The sequence below is a fragment of the Populus trichocarpa genome, chromosome 13 (genome assembly GCF_000002775.5).
Source record: "Populus trichocarpa isolate Nisqually-1 chromosome 13, P.trichocarpa_v4.1, whole genome shotgun sequence".
In the NCBI taxonomy this organism is placed as follows: Eukaryota; Viridiplantae; Streptophyta; class Magnoliopsida; order Malpighiales; family Salicaceae; genus Populus; species Populus trichocarpa.
In genome coordinates this window covers 4,616,791-4,636,668 of record NC_037297.2, presented here as the reverse complement: position 1 = coordinate 4,636,668, position 19,878 = coordinate 4,616,791, and the positions used below count along the sequence as shown (strand labels likewise).

The 19,878-nt window shown below is 35.0% G+C and overlaps 2 protein-coding genes across 4 annotated transcripts in view; both read left to right on the top strand.

The window, feature by feature from the left end:
- The first annotated feature begins 386 nt into the window (after positions 1-386).
- On the top strand, positions 387-6,756 carry LOC7482371 (FH protein interacting protein FIP2). 3 transcript variants are annotated; one of them, XM_024583207.2, is made up of 12 exons: positions 387-593; positions 829-938; positions 1,331-1,465; positions 2,495-2,650; positions 2,965-3,048; positions 3,621-3,667; positions 3,757-3,830; positions 4,184-4,242; positions 4,847-4,906; positions 5,135-5,215; positions 6,364-6,463; positions 6,546-6,756. In XM_024583207.2, the coding sequence occupies exons 1-11, from the start codon at positions 542-544 to the stop codon at positions 6,415-6,417; spliced, it is 912 nt and encodes a 303-aa protein (XP_024438975.1). In that variant the 5' UTR covers positions 387-541; the 3' UTR covers positions 6,418-6,463; positions 6,546-6,756. The 3 variants fall into 3 exon arrangements, with proteins under 3 accessions (XP_024438975.1, XP_024438974.1, XP_024438976.1); XM_024583206.2 differs by having other exon boundaries at positions 6,364-6,756; XM_024583208.2 differs by having other exon boundaries at positions 387-735; positions 6,364-6,756.
- A 4,237-nt stretch (positions 6,757-10,993) lies between these two features.
- LOC18104132 (glycine-rich cell wall structural protein 1.8) overlaps positions 10,994-19,878 on the top strand; it is a 32,333-nt gene continuing 23,448 nt past the window's right edge. Inside the window, exons 1-5 of the mRNA XM_052446509.1 lie at positions 10,994-11,459; positions 17,736-17,774; positions 17,922-18,038; positions 18,156-18,239; positions 18,345-18,500. Of these exons, the coding sequence (XP_052302469.1) occupies positions 11,084-11,459; positions 17,736-17,774; positions 17,922-18,038; positions 18,156-18,239; positions 18,345-18,500 (772 nt within the window). The 5' untranslated portion in view covers positions 10,994-11,083. The remainder of the gene's footprint in view (positions 11,460-17,735; positions 17,775-17,921; positions 18,039-18,155; positions 18,240-18,344; positions 18,501-19,878) is intronic.

Here is a 19,878-nt window from a genome sequence, read left to right as displayed (position 1 = left end):
TTTTTCTTTAATTCAAATAAAATATAAAAAAAATCATAAAAAATATTAAAATATCATTTGACTCATCTTTTAACTTTCTTGACTTTAAGATAAATGAAGCGATTTATAGAAAACCAAAATTACATAAAAACCGTCTTAGTCTTTTCTTTATTTTCCCTAAAGGCATCTATGTAACTCAACTATATAAAAAATTATAAACTGGTAAATTATATCCGCAAATGATTTGCGGGTCTTGTGAAAATATACCTTTTCTAGCAGTAAGGTAAAGACTTTATATAGAAAATAACAAAATAATAATTATATCGAATCCACTTTGAATGATCTCACCGTCTACGTTGAAACACTAACACTGAGCAGTTTTTGAGTTTTTTTTTTGTTGTAATAATTATAATTTGAGAGGAAAACGGACCTAAAATTACCAAATACATACAGACAGCTAAAGGGACCCTCTGCCTTCATCACCTCTGTAATTCATGGATGCTTGAAAAGCTTCCCTTTTTTCTTTTGCTCAAAAGTACCCATCTCTCTCTCTATCTACGGAATGCAAATAATGAAAGACCACACTTTCTCTTCTCTAATTCGTCTCAACATCGGTCTCTCTCTCCGTCTCTAATTTATTTACGAATTTGTCTATGTAGTAAAATGTCTGCGGATAATCATTTTTAGATCCTAAAATAAATCAAACTGTGAAGACCCAGATGAAATTTCACCGTTTTTCCCACTCTATTTAAAAGAGTTATAACTTCTTCTTCTTCTTCTTCTAAAGTTAATTGTGCTTGATTATGAATAGTTTATTGTGAAAATGTAATGGGGTTAATTAATTTACAGGAGGGAAGAAATTTTGCACCACAATTGATACATTAACGCGGGGTGAGCCTGATTCCATGCTTGCTGCTATGTTCAGAGGAAGACTCATGGTGTCTGAGGATCCTGATAAGGTAGTAACATTAGAATTATGCTTATTTGTTGTTCCATAGTGTGTACACAATTACGAGGAGTAAATGCCAAGGACTGCCCAGTTAACAAATGGCTGCTATTTTTATTTATTTTTGTCAAGTTTCTTGGAATGACTGGTTAGTATTTTAGAAACTTTGAGGGATAACCGCCTGGTTTGATGAAGATGGAAGTGTTGCCTGGCCAATTATTATTATTATTATTATTTGTTGAGAGAATGACACTTTGTTTCTTAGAGGGAAGTGAACTTATATTTTATTTAAGTTGAGAGGAAAAGGAAGGGAAAGGGGCAAATGGGACAGGAGGTTTACTTCATTGAGTTTCATATCAGAGGGTGTTGCGAGTAATGAATCGTTTCTGAATTTTGATTCTGCAGGGATACGTTTTCATTGATAGGGACGGGAAACACTTCCGGCATATTTTGAATTGGTTGAGGGATGGTGTGGTTCCCACACTAACTGATGCTGGATATTCAGAGCTTATGCGAGAGGCAGAATACTATCAGCTTCTTGTATGTGATTATTTCCCTTTTCTTTTGGTTCTTTTCTGGCTATTACCTCTTCTTCCATTCCCTTTTTTGGTTCTTCGTGTACTGCCTATTCTTTGAAGGACAGTACATGAAGTACAAGCCTCTTGTTGAGTGGCACTTCACTTCTGATAAGCTGGCCCAGGCTTAAGATGCATAGGAATAGCAATAGGCTCAATAGTCTATATTATGTTGGATTTTCTTGCATATGTGTGTGGTGAATTTTCTTACTTTATCAATCTTAATTAATTTGATTTCTTCCTTCATGTGTGCACATGGCCTGGGGGAATTGGTATAAAGCAGTTTTTGAGAGGACAAGATTTTCCTGCATACCAGTCACAGCAGGAATCTCCTGAGCTTATGCAGGCTTTTCCAAAGGGAGCACGCAATTTTTAGAAAATTTACACCACTTCCCTGTAAACACTTTTTTTTCTTAAAATATCTGCCTAAATTCTTTGGAAGAACCAGAAGTCATTGTGTGTCTTCGATTTTATCTCTTCACATGAGCAAGTAATTTGTTCTTGTTTGTATGTAGTGCTAGGTTGCAATTTTTGACATGTTGGAAATTATGGCCCTGAGCTTGCATGCAGGCATTTCAAAAGGAGAGCACACTTTTCACACACTTCATGCCATTTCCATATAAACCTTTGTTTGAAAGATCTGCCTAATTTGTTCAAGGAACCATATGCCGTCATGCGTCCTTGATTTTATATATTACTGGATCCAAGTAATAAATGGAGTTTTTCACAAACACATGCATCACATGTTTATGCTGTCCCAGTGCATGAGATTTTGTTAGCAAAAGGTGTTTCCAATTTACCTTATTCTTGTTGTCAAATTTATATTTTCTATTTTCTCTGCTAATCTGTTTTTACTTAGCATCATTCTGCAATGAGTTTTGGCGCTCATCCTTGAATACTGTGAGGTCCATATGCATGCATTTGGATTCATGTATCTAGTCAAGCATATCCCTAATGTTTCTGACTTTCCATTCTCTATGACCTTATATGTCAGGGGCTCTTGGAGGGAATCAATTCTGTTCTGAATAAGAGGAAGGAAGGTAATGAGTTGGATGCTGAATTGACACGGGCAGATATCATCAAATGTATACAGTATAAGAAAGTGAAATTTCGAGGAATTAATTTTTCTGGCCTTGATCTCTCCAAACTGGCAAGTCTTTTGGGTTTAGAAGTTGTCTAATTTGGAAGGATTTCTCTTGCTTTCTTAAAGTTTCATGTCAGATTTGTCTCTCTGAACTAAGCCAATAGATTCATTTGTTTTGTTGGGGTTTGTTCTTAGAGAAAGTATAACTTATGTCAATAGACAATTGTGATTAGGTGCTGTTTTCTTCTTCTAAAACTGTTATAGGAACAACCTGTGAAGGCAAAAAAATGCAGAATGCTAGCTTGTTTGGATTTAAATGGCTTTAAGTTAAATTAATGACAATTATTCTGTCCTCTAATGTATGGTTTATTGAGATGCAGGACCTCTCATATGTTGACTTTAGCTATGCATCTCTTCAAAATGTGCTCTTCTCACATGCAAACCTACTTTGTGCAAAATTCCGGGTAGGTGTAATTTCATATTCCTGTAATGCACTCTGTCCTGAACATCTCCTTATTGTCTTTGCATTGTACTTCCCAGAGACTTGCACTGTGGTCACTGCAATGAATTCTCTCGACCTTACAATGAGTGTCTTGAATTCTTTTGCTTCTTGTTTAAGCCCAAGCAGTCACTGCTATCACACATTACATGCTTAATTTCATTTTCTAAGCTAACCTCCTTGAGAGGAAGGACATGTTCTAGCAAGTGTGATGTAATAACTGGGGAAAGATTATGATTTGACTTTATCATGGTGGGTATACTATTTGAGATAGGCAAAAAAGGGAATCAAAATTGGGACAGGCAGTGTGGTTCTGTATTGATGATCATGTGTATATTCCGATGAACAAATCGTAGAATGCTTAAACAGTTGCATATTTTAAGAATCTTATTGCAATGGGTATGGAATATTGAAGTTAGTTTTGGCATTGCTCTTGGCTATCTAAGAAATATCACATATTTGTTCTCCGTGTTTAGCTCCTTTACCACTTTTATCTATTTAATGGATCATGTTAAAACCTTTAAATTGATACTGCAGGATGTGGATGCCGAGGGTTCCATATTCCACAATGCAACTTTGCGGGAGTAAGACACTGAAATCAAACTAGGATAACATTTGTAAAACATCTAGTATTATAGAATCTTTCTTGATGGCTGTTTCATGCCTAGGGAAGGTGTGAATTTACTGGTGCAAATCTCCGAGGAGCTTCTTTAGCAGGTGCCAACCTTCAGAGTGCAACCCTACAAGGTAATATTTGTAGTTATTCTGGTGATATAGATTATAGAAGTGCATGCTTTAATCATTTCCTCTACTCAAGGCTACTAGGACTGTTGCATATTGTACTTTTGCATATTTACAGGCTTGTAGCCTCATAATCCCTCGACGTATAATTTATTTCTCTAATTCATTCACAAATTTATGTGAATGTTCTAGCATTTTATATAACCCAACTATATTTTCTTGAACATTAGATTTGTTATGTACACAAAGGTTTTTATCTTCTAGTGGAAACCTTGACCTAGCCATTTAAGGCTCGATTAATGTTCACGGCAATCTCTGTAGGAAACTACTTCTAACTTTGATTTTATGTTCTGTTCCAGATGCTTGTTTGGTTGATTGCAATTTCTGCGGAGCAAATCTGCGTTCTGCACACTTACAGGTTCAGCATCTGTTAATCTCTTAAGTAACTGAATTTCATTTTGTGCCTGTTTTATTTTCCCTCTGATTAATTGACCATACTAATTAGCTGGTGATTCTGGTTTGATTCCTTCAATGTTCATTGACTGTGAGAATGGGGCTTGGTTCTGGTTTACACTTGTGTTTTGGTTGCTTGAATTAGGAAAGTTTTAGTTTAACCTGCATGTCTAAGGGGTTCAATCCATAAATATTGGACATGCAGAATTCAAATGGTAATCATTGTGTACTGCCACTAATCTAATTTCTAAACACAACATATTATTCTTTGAAATCAATTGTCCATGTGTAAAACACTTGCTAGAAGCATTAACTTTCTTATTTATCAAACAAAAACCCTTATTGTTTTTAAGAGGCAAAAATGGTAATGTGCTTCATATGAAGAAGAAATATCAATAGGAGCAGGGTCTCATCTTCCTTCTGATTTTTACCAAAGTTTGGTTATAGTTTATAGAACAAATATAATTGAAATAGTTTATGGATTTAAGCATAATGTAAACAAGAGCCAATATTTGTTTCCAGACCAGGTTGATTTCATATACTAACCGGTTCAGCTAACCTAATTTCAGACTGCTGATCTCACTAATGCCAACTTTGAAGGAGCTAATCTAGAAGGAGCCAATCTGAAGGTAAAAACATTTTCAGTGTGGAAACCATGAATATAAATATAAAATGATAATAAGACTCACTTTTGAGGCAGAATCAAATGTGTGGAAAGAAAAAGGGGCCTAAACCAGTTTATTAGTGGATTTAGCAAGTATAAAACGACTGCAAGAAGGGATGCCCCTGCAAAATCAAGTTTCTTTCCTAACCCTTGCAGCTGTTAAGTTTAACTTGCTGAAACTGACATTTTTCAGGGTGCAAAATTGAATAATGCCAATCTAAAGGGTGCAAATCTTCAACGGGCTTATCTACGACGTGTCAATCTTCAAAATGCAGTAAGTAACTGATTTGACTATGTAGAATACTCTCAATCAGTATGGGCTTTACTTGGAGATGGCGTGGCAATTATTCTCAAAGTCTGAGGTGCCTAAAGTTGATTTGCCTCTATGTTGGCCATGAGTTTATATTATAGATTTTTAATCTGCCTAAGGGATCCTTTGCATCATATGATAAACACCTCTTTTTCTTTAAATTTATTGCTTTTCAATTCTTGAAAAGGAAAAATGAAAGGCCTGTTGATGTTGATGTCTTTGCTGATAATGGTCAACATTTAAACCCATGTAATATTCATGGAGAATGCTGAAATTTGTATTGGATGCTGGATGGCATCGATATTTTCACAAGATCAGTAATATTTCTTCAGAAAGATTGACCTGACAGAATAATGATTTAATCATTCTTGTGCCACAGCATCATGAATAGAAGCAACAGTTTCCACCACCGAAATAGTTATATGTGCAGGCATTTGCATAATGAAATTATATATACTGAAAATAAATTGCATTGAATCAAAGAGAGATTTTGACGGTGCATTTGAAGTGCAATGAAGTCAAAGATTAAGAACATGGTATTGTTGCTTAAAATCTGATCCCTGTCCGGTGCAGGGATCAATAATTTTGATTAATTAGGCTTTCTGGCCATGCAGATGATGTATGAGTTCCATTATCCACCAAATGCATAATTAATTAGAATGTTTGTCATTGGAGTGTAGCTTGAGCACAATAATATTAAGAGCTGTGGTGTTTATGCAGAATATCTCAATTTTCTGCGTGCTAGTTTTTGTTTTGCTTTTAATTTTACTGATGTTTATGCAGAATACTCAACATGCTGGCAACTTTTCTGCAAGTAGTTTTTGTTTTCCATTTCATTTTTTAAAATAAAGGTTTAATGAATGGTCCTCAAATTCCTCCTCAAGTTGCATAGTTCTACTTGAAAATGGTTTTTGTGGAAGAGATTTGCTACAAGTTGCTCATATAAATGAAGTGTGACTTGTCAAGCTGAGAGTTCTTTACTTAGGTCAGAAGATTTAATGCGATCCCAAGTTTGGGTGCTATGTGCATAAACTGGTTTGGATGTCCAGTTTTGGCTCCCATTTCAGGGATTTGTTTGCTATCAAACATCTAATTTCTTGTTTCTATCACAGCATTTGGAAGATGCAAAGCTTGATGGTGCCAATTTGCTTGGAGCAATTCGATAAAACTGGCGGGAGACTGTGTCCAGAATACATGTATATATTCTCATTTGTGAGTAACCTGTTTCATTTCTATCCCATTTTCTACAGATTGGATGTCTGTGATAAGTAATTTATGTGCAATTTGTGGATAGTTTGACAAACTGACTTTGAAAGACAACATAAAACATGGCTTAGATGCGAGGTTTCTCTCTTGGTTGTTATCTTCCGGGAACCTCTGCTGCCTTCATGGCCGCTGTTAATAGAAGTGCACCCCAAGTTAAAAATCAAAGATGTGACCGCCTTGGTTGGATAATCAACAACATGTAAGAGCGAATTAGAGGAAAGAATTTCTCAGGTGGATAAGATCTTGTGTTGGTTGAAATTAAAAGTTATTTTGCAGTGGAAATCTATCCTAAGTTTGTCCTTATTATCCACAGTTTCTTTGACCAGACATCCCAAAATTTATTGAAGATGAGAAAATGGTTGGTTTCATTTAACTGGTCGTTAAAATGGCGAATTGACTAGAATCCATCCAGTCTGTGGTCAGAAATACGACATTAATAGCATTTTCAATTGTCTTAGTACTAGTTTGTGAGAATAAAAAATTTATTGATCATTGATGACGCTATAACCCGTATTGGGAGTGTGTTTGGTTAACTTAAGTTTATTTATTTTTTAATTTAATGTTGTATTTTTATTGATTTTATTTTTTAACATTGAGTTAATTTAAAATTAAATTTTTAATTTTTTTTAAGATTATCCATGTGAGTCGGATACAATTAACCCGAGTAAAATTAACCTAAGTTCTCTAGAGATCATCAGTTTGAGTCTCACAAACCTTAGAACTGTTGGAGGTTTATATGGTCGTTAGCTTCATAATCTGTAAGATTAGTTGAGGTATGTATAGGCTCATCTGGATATTCATGTTAATAAAAAAAATAACTCAAATAAATTAAATAGCTTAGTATTAAATTAAAATATCATGAAATGGTTAATTTTTTTTTTTTTAAGAAATATGTAATCAATATTTGAATATATTTTTTTTAACACTTTAAAAATCTTTTGTTCTGACTCATGGCATAGTACGGGCAATCACCTAGATTTTTTTAGTGTTGGACCAGTTCCATGTAATAGTTGTGTAATAATTTCTTAATGGAAACCACGAGGTTGGTGGATGAATTTATTTGCTTTGAACTCATAAAGTAACCCATCAAGTAACCCATCAAGTAGGAATGAGTAAAAATAAAAAAACTGAGAAAACTAAAAAAAAAATAATAGAAAAAACTAAACTATTAAAAAAAAACTGATTAAAATTTTGAAAAAATTAACCGGTTTGGTTTTGTTTTATAAGCCTAACATTGAAAAAACCGAATTGAACTGAACTCAAACCGAAAAAAACCGAGCCAAAACTGAAAAAATCGAGCCAAAATCGAGCCAAACTGGTTTGAGTTGGTTTTTGTTCTTAAAAACAGAACCGAAACTGGTCGGTTTTGGTTTTTTATTTTAATTTTTTTTTAATTTTATTATTTTTCTAATAAAAATCAAATCAAATTAAATTAAAAATAATCACCCCAACTACCCAACCATCAAGGCAGCTAAAACTCGCTAAAACTCGACAGCCAACATTTATTGGTTTCAGGCGAAGTTTGTGAGAAGCACTGCTGCATTTACTTGTGAATGAAACCTAACAGGCAGGCAGTCATCCTAGGCCACATATTATTTTTTGGTACGGTGTTAGTAATTGTTTTTTTTTTAAATATTTTTTATTTAAAAATTAATTGAAATAATTTTTATTTATTTTTAAAATTTTATTTTTAATATTAACATATTAAATCATTTTAAAAACATAAAAAATTAGTCATTTAATAAATTAAAAATAAAAAATTTTTATAACGCAAAAACTAGCACCTTTGAGTATATTTGGTATTATGGTTGCTGTTGTGGTTGTGGTTTGAAAAAAATTGTTTTATAAAAAGTATTTTTAGTTGAGGAAGTTGTTTTATAAAAAGTACTTTTAGTTGAGGTTGATTTGAAAAAATAAATGTTTGGTTAAAACTGTGGTTGAAATTGAGGTTGAAGAAAAAGTAATTTAATGTGTTTTGTTAAAAATGCTTTTAAAATTGAGGTTATAAAATAATTTTAAAAAATATATATTAATATTGATGATTTTTAATTTAAATATTGTGAATTTAACTATTGTTATTACATCATGAAATAAATCATACTTAATATAAAATATTTTTTTATTATTCCATGAAAGCATCTACAATTCCATTACGTACGAAATACATCCGATAAAAATTACAGTTTCCATAATTATTTTAGTGTATAATAAAATTAGATAAAATATTATCAAGCATTTTTTAAAAAAATATTAAAAAAATTAACACACTTAAAAAAAATTAAATTCGCGGAGTGCAAATGAATAATGCGAGAAAATTGCACTGTTCACTATTTTAAAGTAAACAGTGCAATAATGTACCAATATATACTGTTTATATTAATTATACTGTTTATTAAACAGTATAATTAACATTAACAGTGCAAGAAAAGCAAAAAAAAAATTGCTTGCACAGAAGATAAGGTGAAACATTAAATTTTCATGGGTCCCATAACCAAAACACAGTTATTAAAAATAATCAAACATCAAATTATTGCGTTTGATAAAAAAAGCAGAAGGTAACGAGAGCCAAACACTATCTTAATCTTAATCTTATGTAGTCTGGCCATCCTCTTCTTATCCAAACACGTGTAGCCAGTCCATTGGAAGCTTGAAAAATGGATAGATGAGAAAATCACGAGGACTTTTTTGGACAAGCACTACTTTTCTCTCCTCTTTTTTGGTGCATATGTCAGTGGTTGTTGTAGTCATAGACCTTTATGTTGTCGCCTCACCGGAAAGTACACAATCTAGACATCGGCAAACACATCCTCTAGGAATAGCCATTTTGCTCTGGGCACTGTGCCCTTTAAGGAGTTCCTTGCTTTAGGCCCCATTTAGAATTGTAGCTCAAATAAAGCTTAGCAAAAATTTATTTATTTTTATATTTTTAAATATATGATAATAGCATAATTATCTTAATACATTTTTAATAAACATTGCTTCTCATCTCTTACCAGCAAGATGGCACCAAAATCAAGAAGGTAGTACATAGTAAGAGTAATAATAAAGACTGGTCGGTGGGAGACTTGCTCAGGATCCAGGGCACTTCCGGTATATATTATTAGAATGGCCGGTGGGAGATTGATCAGATACAGTGAATGCATCATAAGAGTTACAGTGCTAGCTATCTGATCTCTTGAAATCCCATGAACGAGGACCCGAGAGACCTTTTCCTTATCTTGAACGTGGCAGCCAGAGGGAGTTTCCATGGCGGTGAGCCTGACAGCAGGATAACATTTCTAAGGTGTCGGCAAGCTACTATTCACCGCCGACGTGTCAGTGTGTGCACGAAATGGATAAAGAAACTGGTATTTTCAACGGCGGTAAATTAAAGCATTCATTAATTCATGCCCATTGCCCAGAAGATAGAAGGAGAGAGGAATAAGGGTACGATAGAGATGGGGCCCTTTTTCCTGGTCCCACAACATTGTAGATATTTCTTCATCATCCATATCTGATCATTTTTGTCAGCACTGCTCCTCAATTCAACATCATCGTTCCACGGTTGTTTTTTTTTCAAGTGACTTTTGTTTCGAAATATCTGGAATTAATATTTTTTTAATCTTATTATATTAAAATAATATGAAAAAAAATTAATTTTAAAAAATAATTAAAATCCATGGCACGCGTTTAGTTACAGGCAGAGGGGCAATCCTATTGTAAGAAAAAAAATATCTTTATACTATTTTGGATATTGTACATGCTTTCTTGTTAAAATATGTTTGGTATAATAGTTTTTATTTTTGTCTGACAACATAGAAAAAACTGTATGATTATTTAAATAATTTATGTTTTTTTTACCTGACTTATATATAATTACATTTTAAATTTTAATTTTATAAAAATTAAAATAATATATTTTTTTATTTATAAAGATTTTTTTTATCCATGAAAACTGATTTTTATTTATTTTACATGCAAAAATTCATCTCATTATAATTTAATAAAATATTTTATTTTTAAATTTATATTTTTTAAACCGTAACTAAATTTTTTTAATTATATTTTTAAAAGCTAAATACTATTGTAATCTCAAACACACAGTTAACCCATCCACTACTTTTCTATTATAGATTCTAATTCTCTCTCTCTCTCTCTCTCTTGAACAAGATATCAACATTACTTAAATCCCATCAAGTGCCTCCTGCGACATTTCTTCTTTAAATTATTTGGCATAATAACATGGATATATGTTTATTTAAAATGAATTTGCTTCCTTCCCTTGTATGGTGCCCTAAACAGGGACCCAACAACTTTCAACATCACCTTTAGCCTTTCGGATTAGATCAAAGGCCTTTCTAAAGGAAATGATACGTTGGAGTTTATTACATTTATCATCAACACTGTCTGTACACGTAGATGGACATTTTTGTGATTTCCAGTTATACCATTAGTTTTATATTCTTTTTCTGTCTGCTTCCATTTCCTGTGCTCCACTTCTGAGCCTATAAATGTGGCACTTGTTTCATTCATCACTTCATATCAGAAGCCATTTCAAAGAGAGAAAAAAGAAGAAAGAAATACACAATGGCAGGAATCATGCACAAGATTGAGGAGACTCTGAACATTGGAGGCAAGAAAGATGAGCGCAAGGGTGAGACACAAGGTGGGTACAACCAACAGGATCACAGGGACGGTGCACAAGGTCAGCGCAAGGAAGGGTTTGTTGACCAGATGAAGGACAAGATCCCGGGGGGAGGCGGAGGCGTGCACAAGGGGGAGACACAAGGTGGGTACAACCACCAAGAGCAAGGTGGGTACAACCAACAACAGCACAGGGGCGGCGCACAAGGTGAGCGCAAGGAAGGGTTTGTTGCCCAGATGAAGGACAAGCTCCCGGGCGGTGGCGGTGGCATGACGCAAGGTGGGTACAACCAACAAGAGCACAGGGGCGGCGCACAAGGTGAGCGCAACGATTTTCTTATTTTGTACTTTATTATTTCATTTTAGAGTTCTTTCATTTTAATGTCGTCTTTCTTATATTTCTCAAGGTGGGTACAACCAACAAGAGCACAGGGGCGACGCACAAGGCGAGCGCAAGGAAGGGTTTGTTGACAAGATCAAGGGCAAGATCCCTGGGGGTGGCGGTGGCAGTGGCGTCCGTGGTGAAGGAGGAGAGAAAAAGAAGAAAAAGGACAAGAAGAAGAATGAAGATGGCCATAGCAGCAGCAGTGACAGCGACTAAAAATCTTGCAGTGCTTCCATGCATTAGGTATATACACATATTTGTTCCCTACTAGCATGGTTTTTTGTATTTATTTTCGTTAATTCTTTTCCCATCTTGATTCCTTGATGTCCTTGTTGCCTACTAATTATATGTACGTAGGACTTGTAGCATGCTCTTCTTCTTACATTATGTCAAAGTCAAAGCTCAAAAATGGTGAATCGTTTGTTACACGTTCTGTTCTTCCATGGTTTTGATTTCTAACGTATCCTTCTGTCTTTGCAGGTGTGGAGGAGGTCGAGGTCCTGTCTACCAGTGTTGCTGATTATCACTAGAAAAAAAAAAGAAAAAGCTGTACTGTTCAATATTTTGTATCTTTGCTTTAAGTGGTGTTGCTAGGCAGGGAAGGACTGTAAACCGAAAATGATATTATAATAAAATAATAATTATTATTTACATTATGTTTTATGTGTATGATTTTAATATGTTCCTGAAAGAAATTGTTAAAACATATGTGAAATATGCCTTCTATGTTACAGAAGCTCACCATATACGAGCTACACACATGTACACACCAAGATATGTTCTTCCTTAAAACCCAAGGGAGGCCTGTAAGAAATTTATGGATTATATTAAAGAAAAGAAAAGAAAATTCACCATCATAACAAAGGTTGTCTGAACAGTTTCGAGATTTTGTTTGCTAGAGGTGAAAAAAAAACACACCCTTCTCATCAAAAAACAAAAATCGGACACGGTAAAACTCTATTCTTGTGCTCTATGTCGAATCAATTTATTAACCAATGGTATGTTAATTTCTACAAATTTATAAATCTGGATTTAGATTTGCCCAAAGGGCGGGGATCATGCATATACAATTCGAAAGTCGGAGGCGCTAGCATATAAATATATATCTATTTTTTTGTATTTTTTTTTTATAATTCTCAACCAATATTAACTTGTATATTTCCATGCATGTTGATAATGATCCTCCACACAATAATATTTTATCGTTTCAAGGTTAAATGGAATACTATATTATATAACAATCTCAAGTGGCATTAATGTATTATGGACATAGTTTTGGCATCCCAAAAACATAATCGATTACACAAAATATCTTCTAGGGACCTAATTGCTCTAAGGGGTATGATAAACGATTATAAAATTGCAATAATTTACAGTACAGGGACTAAAGTGAATTGTTTTCCTTGTAGCTGTGCTTAATTAGCAATCTTCTCACCAATCGATTTCCCCCCCCTGGTCTCCTTTTCTATATGATCCCTGGATTTATAAAAAGGGGAAAACTCTCTTTAATCAAATAAAAAAAAATTGAATGAATTAAATCTTTATACCGTAATTAAATTTGTCTCGAGCAAATAAAACTTTAAAAAATCCATTAGACACAAATATATGAGCCGTAAGGAGACCTCACTCATACTGTGGACCGGACTCCTCGTGGTAAAAAAAAACAATAAAATTAATTTATAAATTCAGAACCCAGCTATTTGTGGACCGGACCTCTTAGTTTTGGGCTGCTGCATAAACTTTCGATATGACCATTGAAAAGGTAAAAGCTTACAGGTTTAGTTTGCACATGTTTAAACATTGTTTCAACATTAGCGATTGTGGACTGTACCTATTAGCAATTGCAATTTCTGATATATTAAAAATTAATTTGAAATTTTATATGTTTTTATTAACACATATAAGCTTTACTATATTTTATTATATTTAAGCATTGAGTTTTTGATTCACGGTTATATTTCGTATTTTATATCAGAAAAAACGTTAATAATACCTACACATTAATTCTTTTGCGTTAGAAAAAACTTTATTTAACCAACAACAAAGAGAGTTGAATAGACATGATAACATTTTGTTTTTTTACATTTATTTACATATATGATTCTCAATGTATTTAATTAAATGAATGCATAGACTTTTTTTTTTTAATTAGAATTAAAAAAATACATTTAAAAAGCTTATATATTTAGTTTTTTACCAAAAATATTATCCAACCCATGGCGAAGGGTATGAGAAATAATAATTGTACCGTGTTTTTTGATATCCATTATAAAATGTATGGAAAATAATCAATAAAGATGTATATGGTGAGTATATGGTGATTTTATTTATCTCTAAGAATTGTCATCCTAGTTGGTTTTGAGGATTACATGAATTAAAAGCTATATTCATATATATATATATATATATATATAATGCCTTGTAAGGTTCAAATACAAGGAAGGTTTATTTTTTTTATTTAAATCATAGCTACTGCTTCGATGGTAAAATTACAAAAAGAGACATGAATTTGTTTGAGTGAAATATAACATTTACTTAATATTACCTTGAAGATAAGAATAGCCAAAGCTTAATTTATATTTAGTATTGTCAAAATTTAATCAAATTAATAAGCTAGAAATAAAATGGCTAAACAAGTACAAAAAGAGACATCTTTTTTGTTTTATTAATTTTTTTTAAAAAGGTTAAGTTGTATAAAATTCATAAAATAAAATAAGGCACAAGGCTAGTACATCAAAAATAGAAAAGAAAGCAAAACGCTAATGAAATAGATGATGTTGGTGACTAGGAAATGATTCTCTCTCTCTCTCTCTCTTTTTATTCAAGCCTCTTCGTAAATTTATAGTTTCTCGAAATTTCTAGCATTTTTTTCCCATTTACTACATCATGTTGATTGGTTGTGGGTATGCCACTAATTTAATTTCTTTTTTTTTTCTTAGGTGGCCACCTTCCCAAGGCATTTGACGCCTTGTTTCTTCACCAAATTAGATGAAACATACACGAAAACGATCCTGGGATACTTGACTACACGTTAGTGTAAGCTGTTCGGGCCTATCGAGGCTGCCGAGGTGGTGGAACCGCCTCAAATTGGCCAACCCGACCGACCATTTTTCCTGCAAAACTGACAGTTCATCATTGCTATTTTGAGCCAATGGTTGGGATGCTTTCAGGTCGAACCAAGGGCTGATATTTTGCACCATAAGAGACAAATTGTCCCTCTTCCACCTCCTATAAATAGATTTGATCTTCATGCTCTAGGTATGGAGAAATTTCGGTCCAAAGACAGCAAAAAAACCAGCCTCCCTAACCAGGTTTCTGATGCCAGCAGAACCTCTCTGTTTCTCTCTCCACCACGACCTCCTACCACAACCACCACCACCACCACCAACCCAGATCTTCATAGGAGGCGAATCAGCCACCGCGACTGTCACCATCGTCAGCCTCTGCAGATTTCTTCTCCTTTCTTCCTCTTCTTGCAGCAACCACCGTCTGCCACTGCAACAAAACCACCGTCACCACCAGCCACCTTCAGCTCAGCTACCAGAGCTCCTCTATTCAAGGTAATTCTCGTCCTTTCGTTTATGTTTTCCCATTTCATTCCCTTGCATGCAGAACGTGCAATGTGCATGTTTCTGCAATGCAAGACAAAATAATTACCCGGTTACTGTGCATGAGCACAAAGCACAGTAACCGGAGAATTACATTTGGCTGGTTACTATGCATGGCACAGTAACCAGCCCGGGTTGGACCATGGTTACTGTGCATGGCACAGTAACCAGTCCGAGTTGGATCATCAGCCCAGTCCACGTGGCGGGGCTGAGTCCAACCCAATATAAGATAGTTTGTGTTTTATTTGGGTCGGTCCCAGCCCAATTTTGTTTCGGGTCCGGCCCGTTCAAATTTGTTTTAAAAAAATACATTTTCAAAAACATCCATGATTTTCTTGCATATTTTTCTATCCATTTTAATTAATATCGGCTTGTTTTTTATATACCGTAAAAACACAAATGCGGTATTAAAATACCTGGTTTTCTTCAAAAAAAATTTTAAAAATATTTTTTGTTTTCATGCATACGACCAAATCTCTCAAATAAAAAATCACATCATATTTTCATACAAAAAAAAATTCAAAAAATATGTATTAGTATGCATCTTGGCTTTAATAACCAGTTTATTAAAGTCACAAGAACTAGACCAATATTTCAAAAAAAAACCCAAAAAAATATTTTGTTCTCTTTTAATATTCAGGATTATAAATTTATAGTAAAACGTACTCCCGATATTAAAAAGGTAGTTTTTTTATTTGACGTTAGCACAATAAGGTTTTTACCCGATAAGATAAGGACCTCCTTACCGAGTATGACTTTTCTTAAGCCATAGACAAACAAAAAATTATAGAACACGACAAGACCTTAGTTTTTATCAGACAATAAAACAATGCAGCTTACCTTAGATAAGACGTATTTGGGGTGCTAATACCTTTCCTTTACGCAACCAGTCTCCGTACCTGATCTCTAAGACCAGTTAGAGTTTCTAGTGACCAAAATATTAGGTGGCCACTGCCATTCTATTTTTTTCTTCGATAAAAGACAAGAATTCCTTGTCTTTCCATATTTGCCAAGATAGACACTCCACACCTGATGAGGGTGATGAGCGATCGTCGCGACACCACAAACGTTCGACAATATTTTTTATTTATTTATAAAGACTGCTTTTATTTATTTTACATGCAAAAAAATTATTTCATTTTAATTTTAATAAAACACTTAGTTTTTAAATTTATATTTTTTAAACGGTAAATAAAAATATTTTTTTAGGATAACGTTTCTAAGGTGTCGGCAAGCTACTCTTCATCGCCGACGTGTCACTGTGTGCACGAAATGGATAAAGAAACTGGTATTTTCAACGGCGGTAAATTAAAGCATTCATTAATTCATGCCCAGAAGATAGAAGGAGAGAGGAATAAGGGTACGATAGAGATGGGGCCCTTTTGCCTGGTCCCACAACATTGTAGATATTTCTTCATCATCCATATCTGATCATTTTTGTCAGCACTGCTCCTCAATTCAACATCATCGTTCCACGGTTGTTTTTTTTTCAAGTGACTTTTGTTTCGAAATATCTGGAATTAATATTTTTTTAATCTTATTATATTAAAATAATATAAAAACATGAAAAATAATTAATTTAAAAAAATAATAAAATTTTAATTTTTTTTAAATACAAAAATAATGAGGCTATCAAACTTGTGATCATCCATGTTACTTTCATGGCAATGAAGTTCTTCCTTTCCTTAATTTAAAAAAAAAAATTAAAATCCATGCCACGTCTTTAGTTGTTGGCAGAGGATAATCCTATAATTAAAAAAAAATATCTTTATACTATTTTGGATATTTTACATGCTTTCTTGTTAAAATATGTTTAGGTATTAATTACAATAGTTTTTGTTTTTGTCTAATAACATAGAAAAATCTGTATTATTATTTAAATAATTTATGTTTCTACACCTGGCTTATATATAATTATTTTTTAAATTTTAGTTTTGTAAAAATTAAAATAATATATTTTTATTTATTCCTAAAGACTGCTTTTATTTATTTTACTTGCAAAAATTTATTTCATTTTAATTTTAATAAAACACTTACTCTTTCTTGGACAAGATATCAACATTGCTTAAATCCCATCAATCCATATCTTCGGACAGGAGAAAATGACCATGGCGGAGACCACAAGTGCCTCCTGCGACATTTCTTCTTTAAAATATTCGGCATAATAACATGTATATATGTTTAATTAAAATGAATTTGCTTCCTTCCCTTGTATGGTGCCCTAAACAGGGACCTAACAACTTTCAACATCACCTTGAGCCTTTCAGATTAGATCAAAGGCCTTTCTAAAGGAAATGATACGTTGGTGTTTATTACATTTATCATCAACACTGTCTGTAGTCTGTACACGTAGATGGACATTTTTGTGATTTCCAATTATACCATTAGTTTTATCTTCTTTTTCTGTCTGCTTCCATTTCCTTCGCTCCACTTCGGAGCCTATAAATATGGCGCACTTGTTTCCTTCATCACTTCATATCAAAAACCATTTCAACGAGAGAGAAAAGAAGAAAGAAATACACAATGGCAGGAATCATGCACAAGATTGAGGAGACTCTGAACATTGGAGGCAAGAAAGATGAGCGCAAGGGTGAGACACAAGGTGGGTACAACCAACAGGATCACAGGGGCGCCGCACAAGGTCAGCGCAAGGAAGGGTTTGCTGACCAGATGAAGGACAAGATCCCGGGGGGAGGCGGTGGCGTGCACAAGGGGGAGACACAAGGTGGGTACAACCACCAAGATCAAGGTGGGTACAACCAACAAGAGCACAGGGGCGGCGCACAAGGTGAGCGCCAGGAAGGGTTTGTTGGCCAGATGAAGGACAAGCTCCCGGGCGGGGGCGGTGGCGGTGGCATGACGCAAGGTGGGTACAACCAACAAGAGCACAGGGGCTGCGCACAAGGTGAGCGCCAGGAAGGGTTTGTTGGCCAGATGAAGGACAAGCTCCCGGGCGGTGGCGGTGGCGGTGGCATGACGCAAGGTGGGTACAACCAACAAGAGCACAGGGGCGGCGCACAAGGTGAGCGCCAGGAAGGGTTTGTTGGCCAGATGAAGGACAAGCTCCCGGGCGGGGGCGGGGGCGATGGCGGTGGCATGACGCAAGGTGGGTACAACCAACAAGAGCACAGGGGCTGCGCACAAGGTGAGCGCCAGGAAGGGTTTGTTGGCCAGATGAAGGACAAGCTCCCGGGCGGTGGCATGACGCAAGGTGGGTACAACCAAAAAGAGCACAGGGGCGGCGCACAAGGTGAGCGCCAGGAAGGGTTTGTTGGCCAGATGAAGGACAAGCTCCCGGGCGGTGGCGGTGGCGGTGGCATGACGCAAGGTGGGTACAACCAACAAGAGCACAGGGGCGGCGCACAAGGTGATCGCCAGGAAGGGTTTGTTGGCCAGATGAAGGACAAGCTCCCGGGCGGTGGCGGTGGCATGACGCAAGGTGGGTACAATCAACAAGAGCACAGGGGCGGTGGTGGTGTCAGTGGCATGACGCAAGGTGGGTACAATCAACAAGAGCACAGGGGCGGTGGCGGTGTCGGTGTCGGTGGCATGACGCAAGGTGGGTACAATCAACAAGAGCACAGGGGCGACGCACAAGGTGAGCGCAAGGAAGGGTTTGTTGACAAGATCAAGGGCAAGCTCCCGGGGGGTGGCCGTGCTAGTGGTGTCCGTGGTGAAGGAGGAGAGAAATAGTAGAAGCAGCATGATGATGGCAGCAGTGACAGCGACTAAAAATCTTGCACTGCTTCCATGCATTAGGTATATAAACATATATTTGTTCCCTACAGCACAGTTTTTTGTCTTATTTTTTTCGTTAATTCTTTTCCCATTATTTTTTCTTCGTCTTTGTTGCCTCTAGATCATAAACTAATTATATGTACGTAGGTCTTGTTGCATGCTCTGCTTCTCCATTATGTCAAAGTCAAAGCTCAAAAATGGTGATGAATCGTTTGTTACATGCACGTTCTGTTCTTCCATAATTTTGATTTCTAACGTATCCTTCTGTCTTTGCAGGTGTGGAGGAGGTCGAGGTCCTTTCTACCAGTGTTGCAGATTATATATCACTAGTAAAAAAGAAAAGAAAAAAGCTGTACTGTTCAATATTTTGTATCCTGCTTTTAAGTGGTGTTGCTAGGCCAGGGAAGACTGTAAACAGAAAATGATATTATATAATAAGATAATAATTATTATTAACATTATGTTTTATGTGGGTGATTTTAATTTGTTCCTGAAAGAAATTGTTAAACATATGTGAAATATACCTGCCATGGTACAGAAGCTCTCACCATATACGAGCTATACACGTACATGCAAGATATGTTCTTCCTCCTTAAAATTGTTCTGCCAGCGACAATGGAATGGAACACATGGAAGGGACTGTAAGAGATTTATGGATTATATTAAAGAAAATTCACCCATCATAACAAAGTTTGTCTGAACAGTTTCGAGATTTTATTTACTAGAGGTGAAACACACCCTTCTCAACAAACAAATCTTCTCAACGGTAACTCCATGCTTGTGTTCTATGTCGAATCAATTTATTAACGCATGGTTTTTATTATAAAATTGCAATAATTTACAATACAGGGAATAAAATGAACTTTTTTTTAAAAAAAATATTAAAAAAAGTTAAAAAATAAACAGGATTTTTTCCGGTGTACTTTCTGTATTATCCTGGATTTAGAGAAGGGGGAAACTCTTTAATCAAATTCTAAAAAAAGAATTGAATGAATTAAAATCTTTAT

What these genes read in the sequence shown, in the direction of transcription:
- LOC7482371 (XM_024583207.2), top strand. Translation starts at nt 542, where the DNA reads ATGCAAATAATGAAAGACCACACTTTCTCTTCTCTAATTCGTCTCAAC. An exon ending in TGTCTGAGGATCCTGATAAG is followed by an intron (nt 939 to 1,330) that starts GTAGTAACATTA and finishes TTGATTCTGCAG; the next exon opens with GGATACGTTTTCATTGATAG. An exon ending in TCAGAGTGCAACCCTACAAG is followed by an intron (nt 3,831 to 4,183) that starts GTAATATTTGTA and finishes GTTCTGTTCCAG; the next exon opens with ATGCTTGTTTGGTTGATTGC.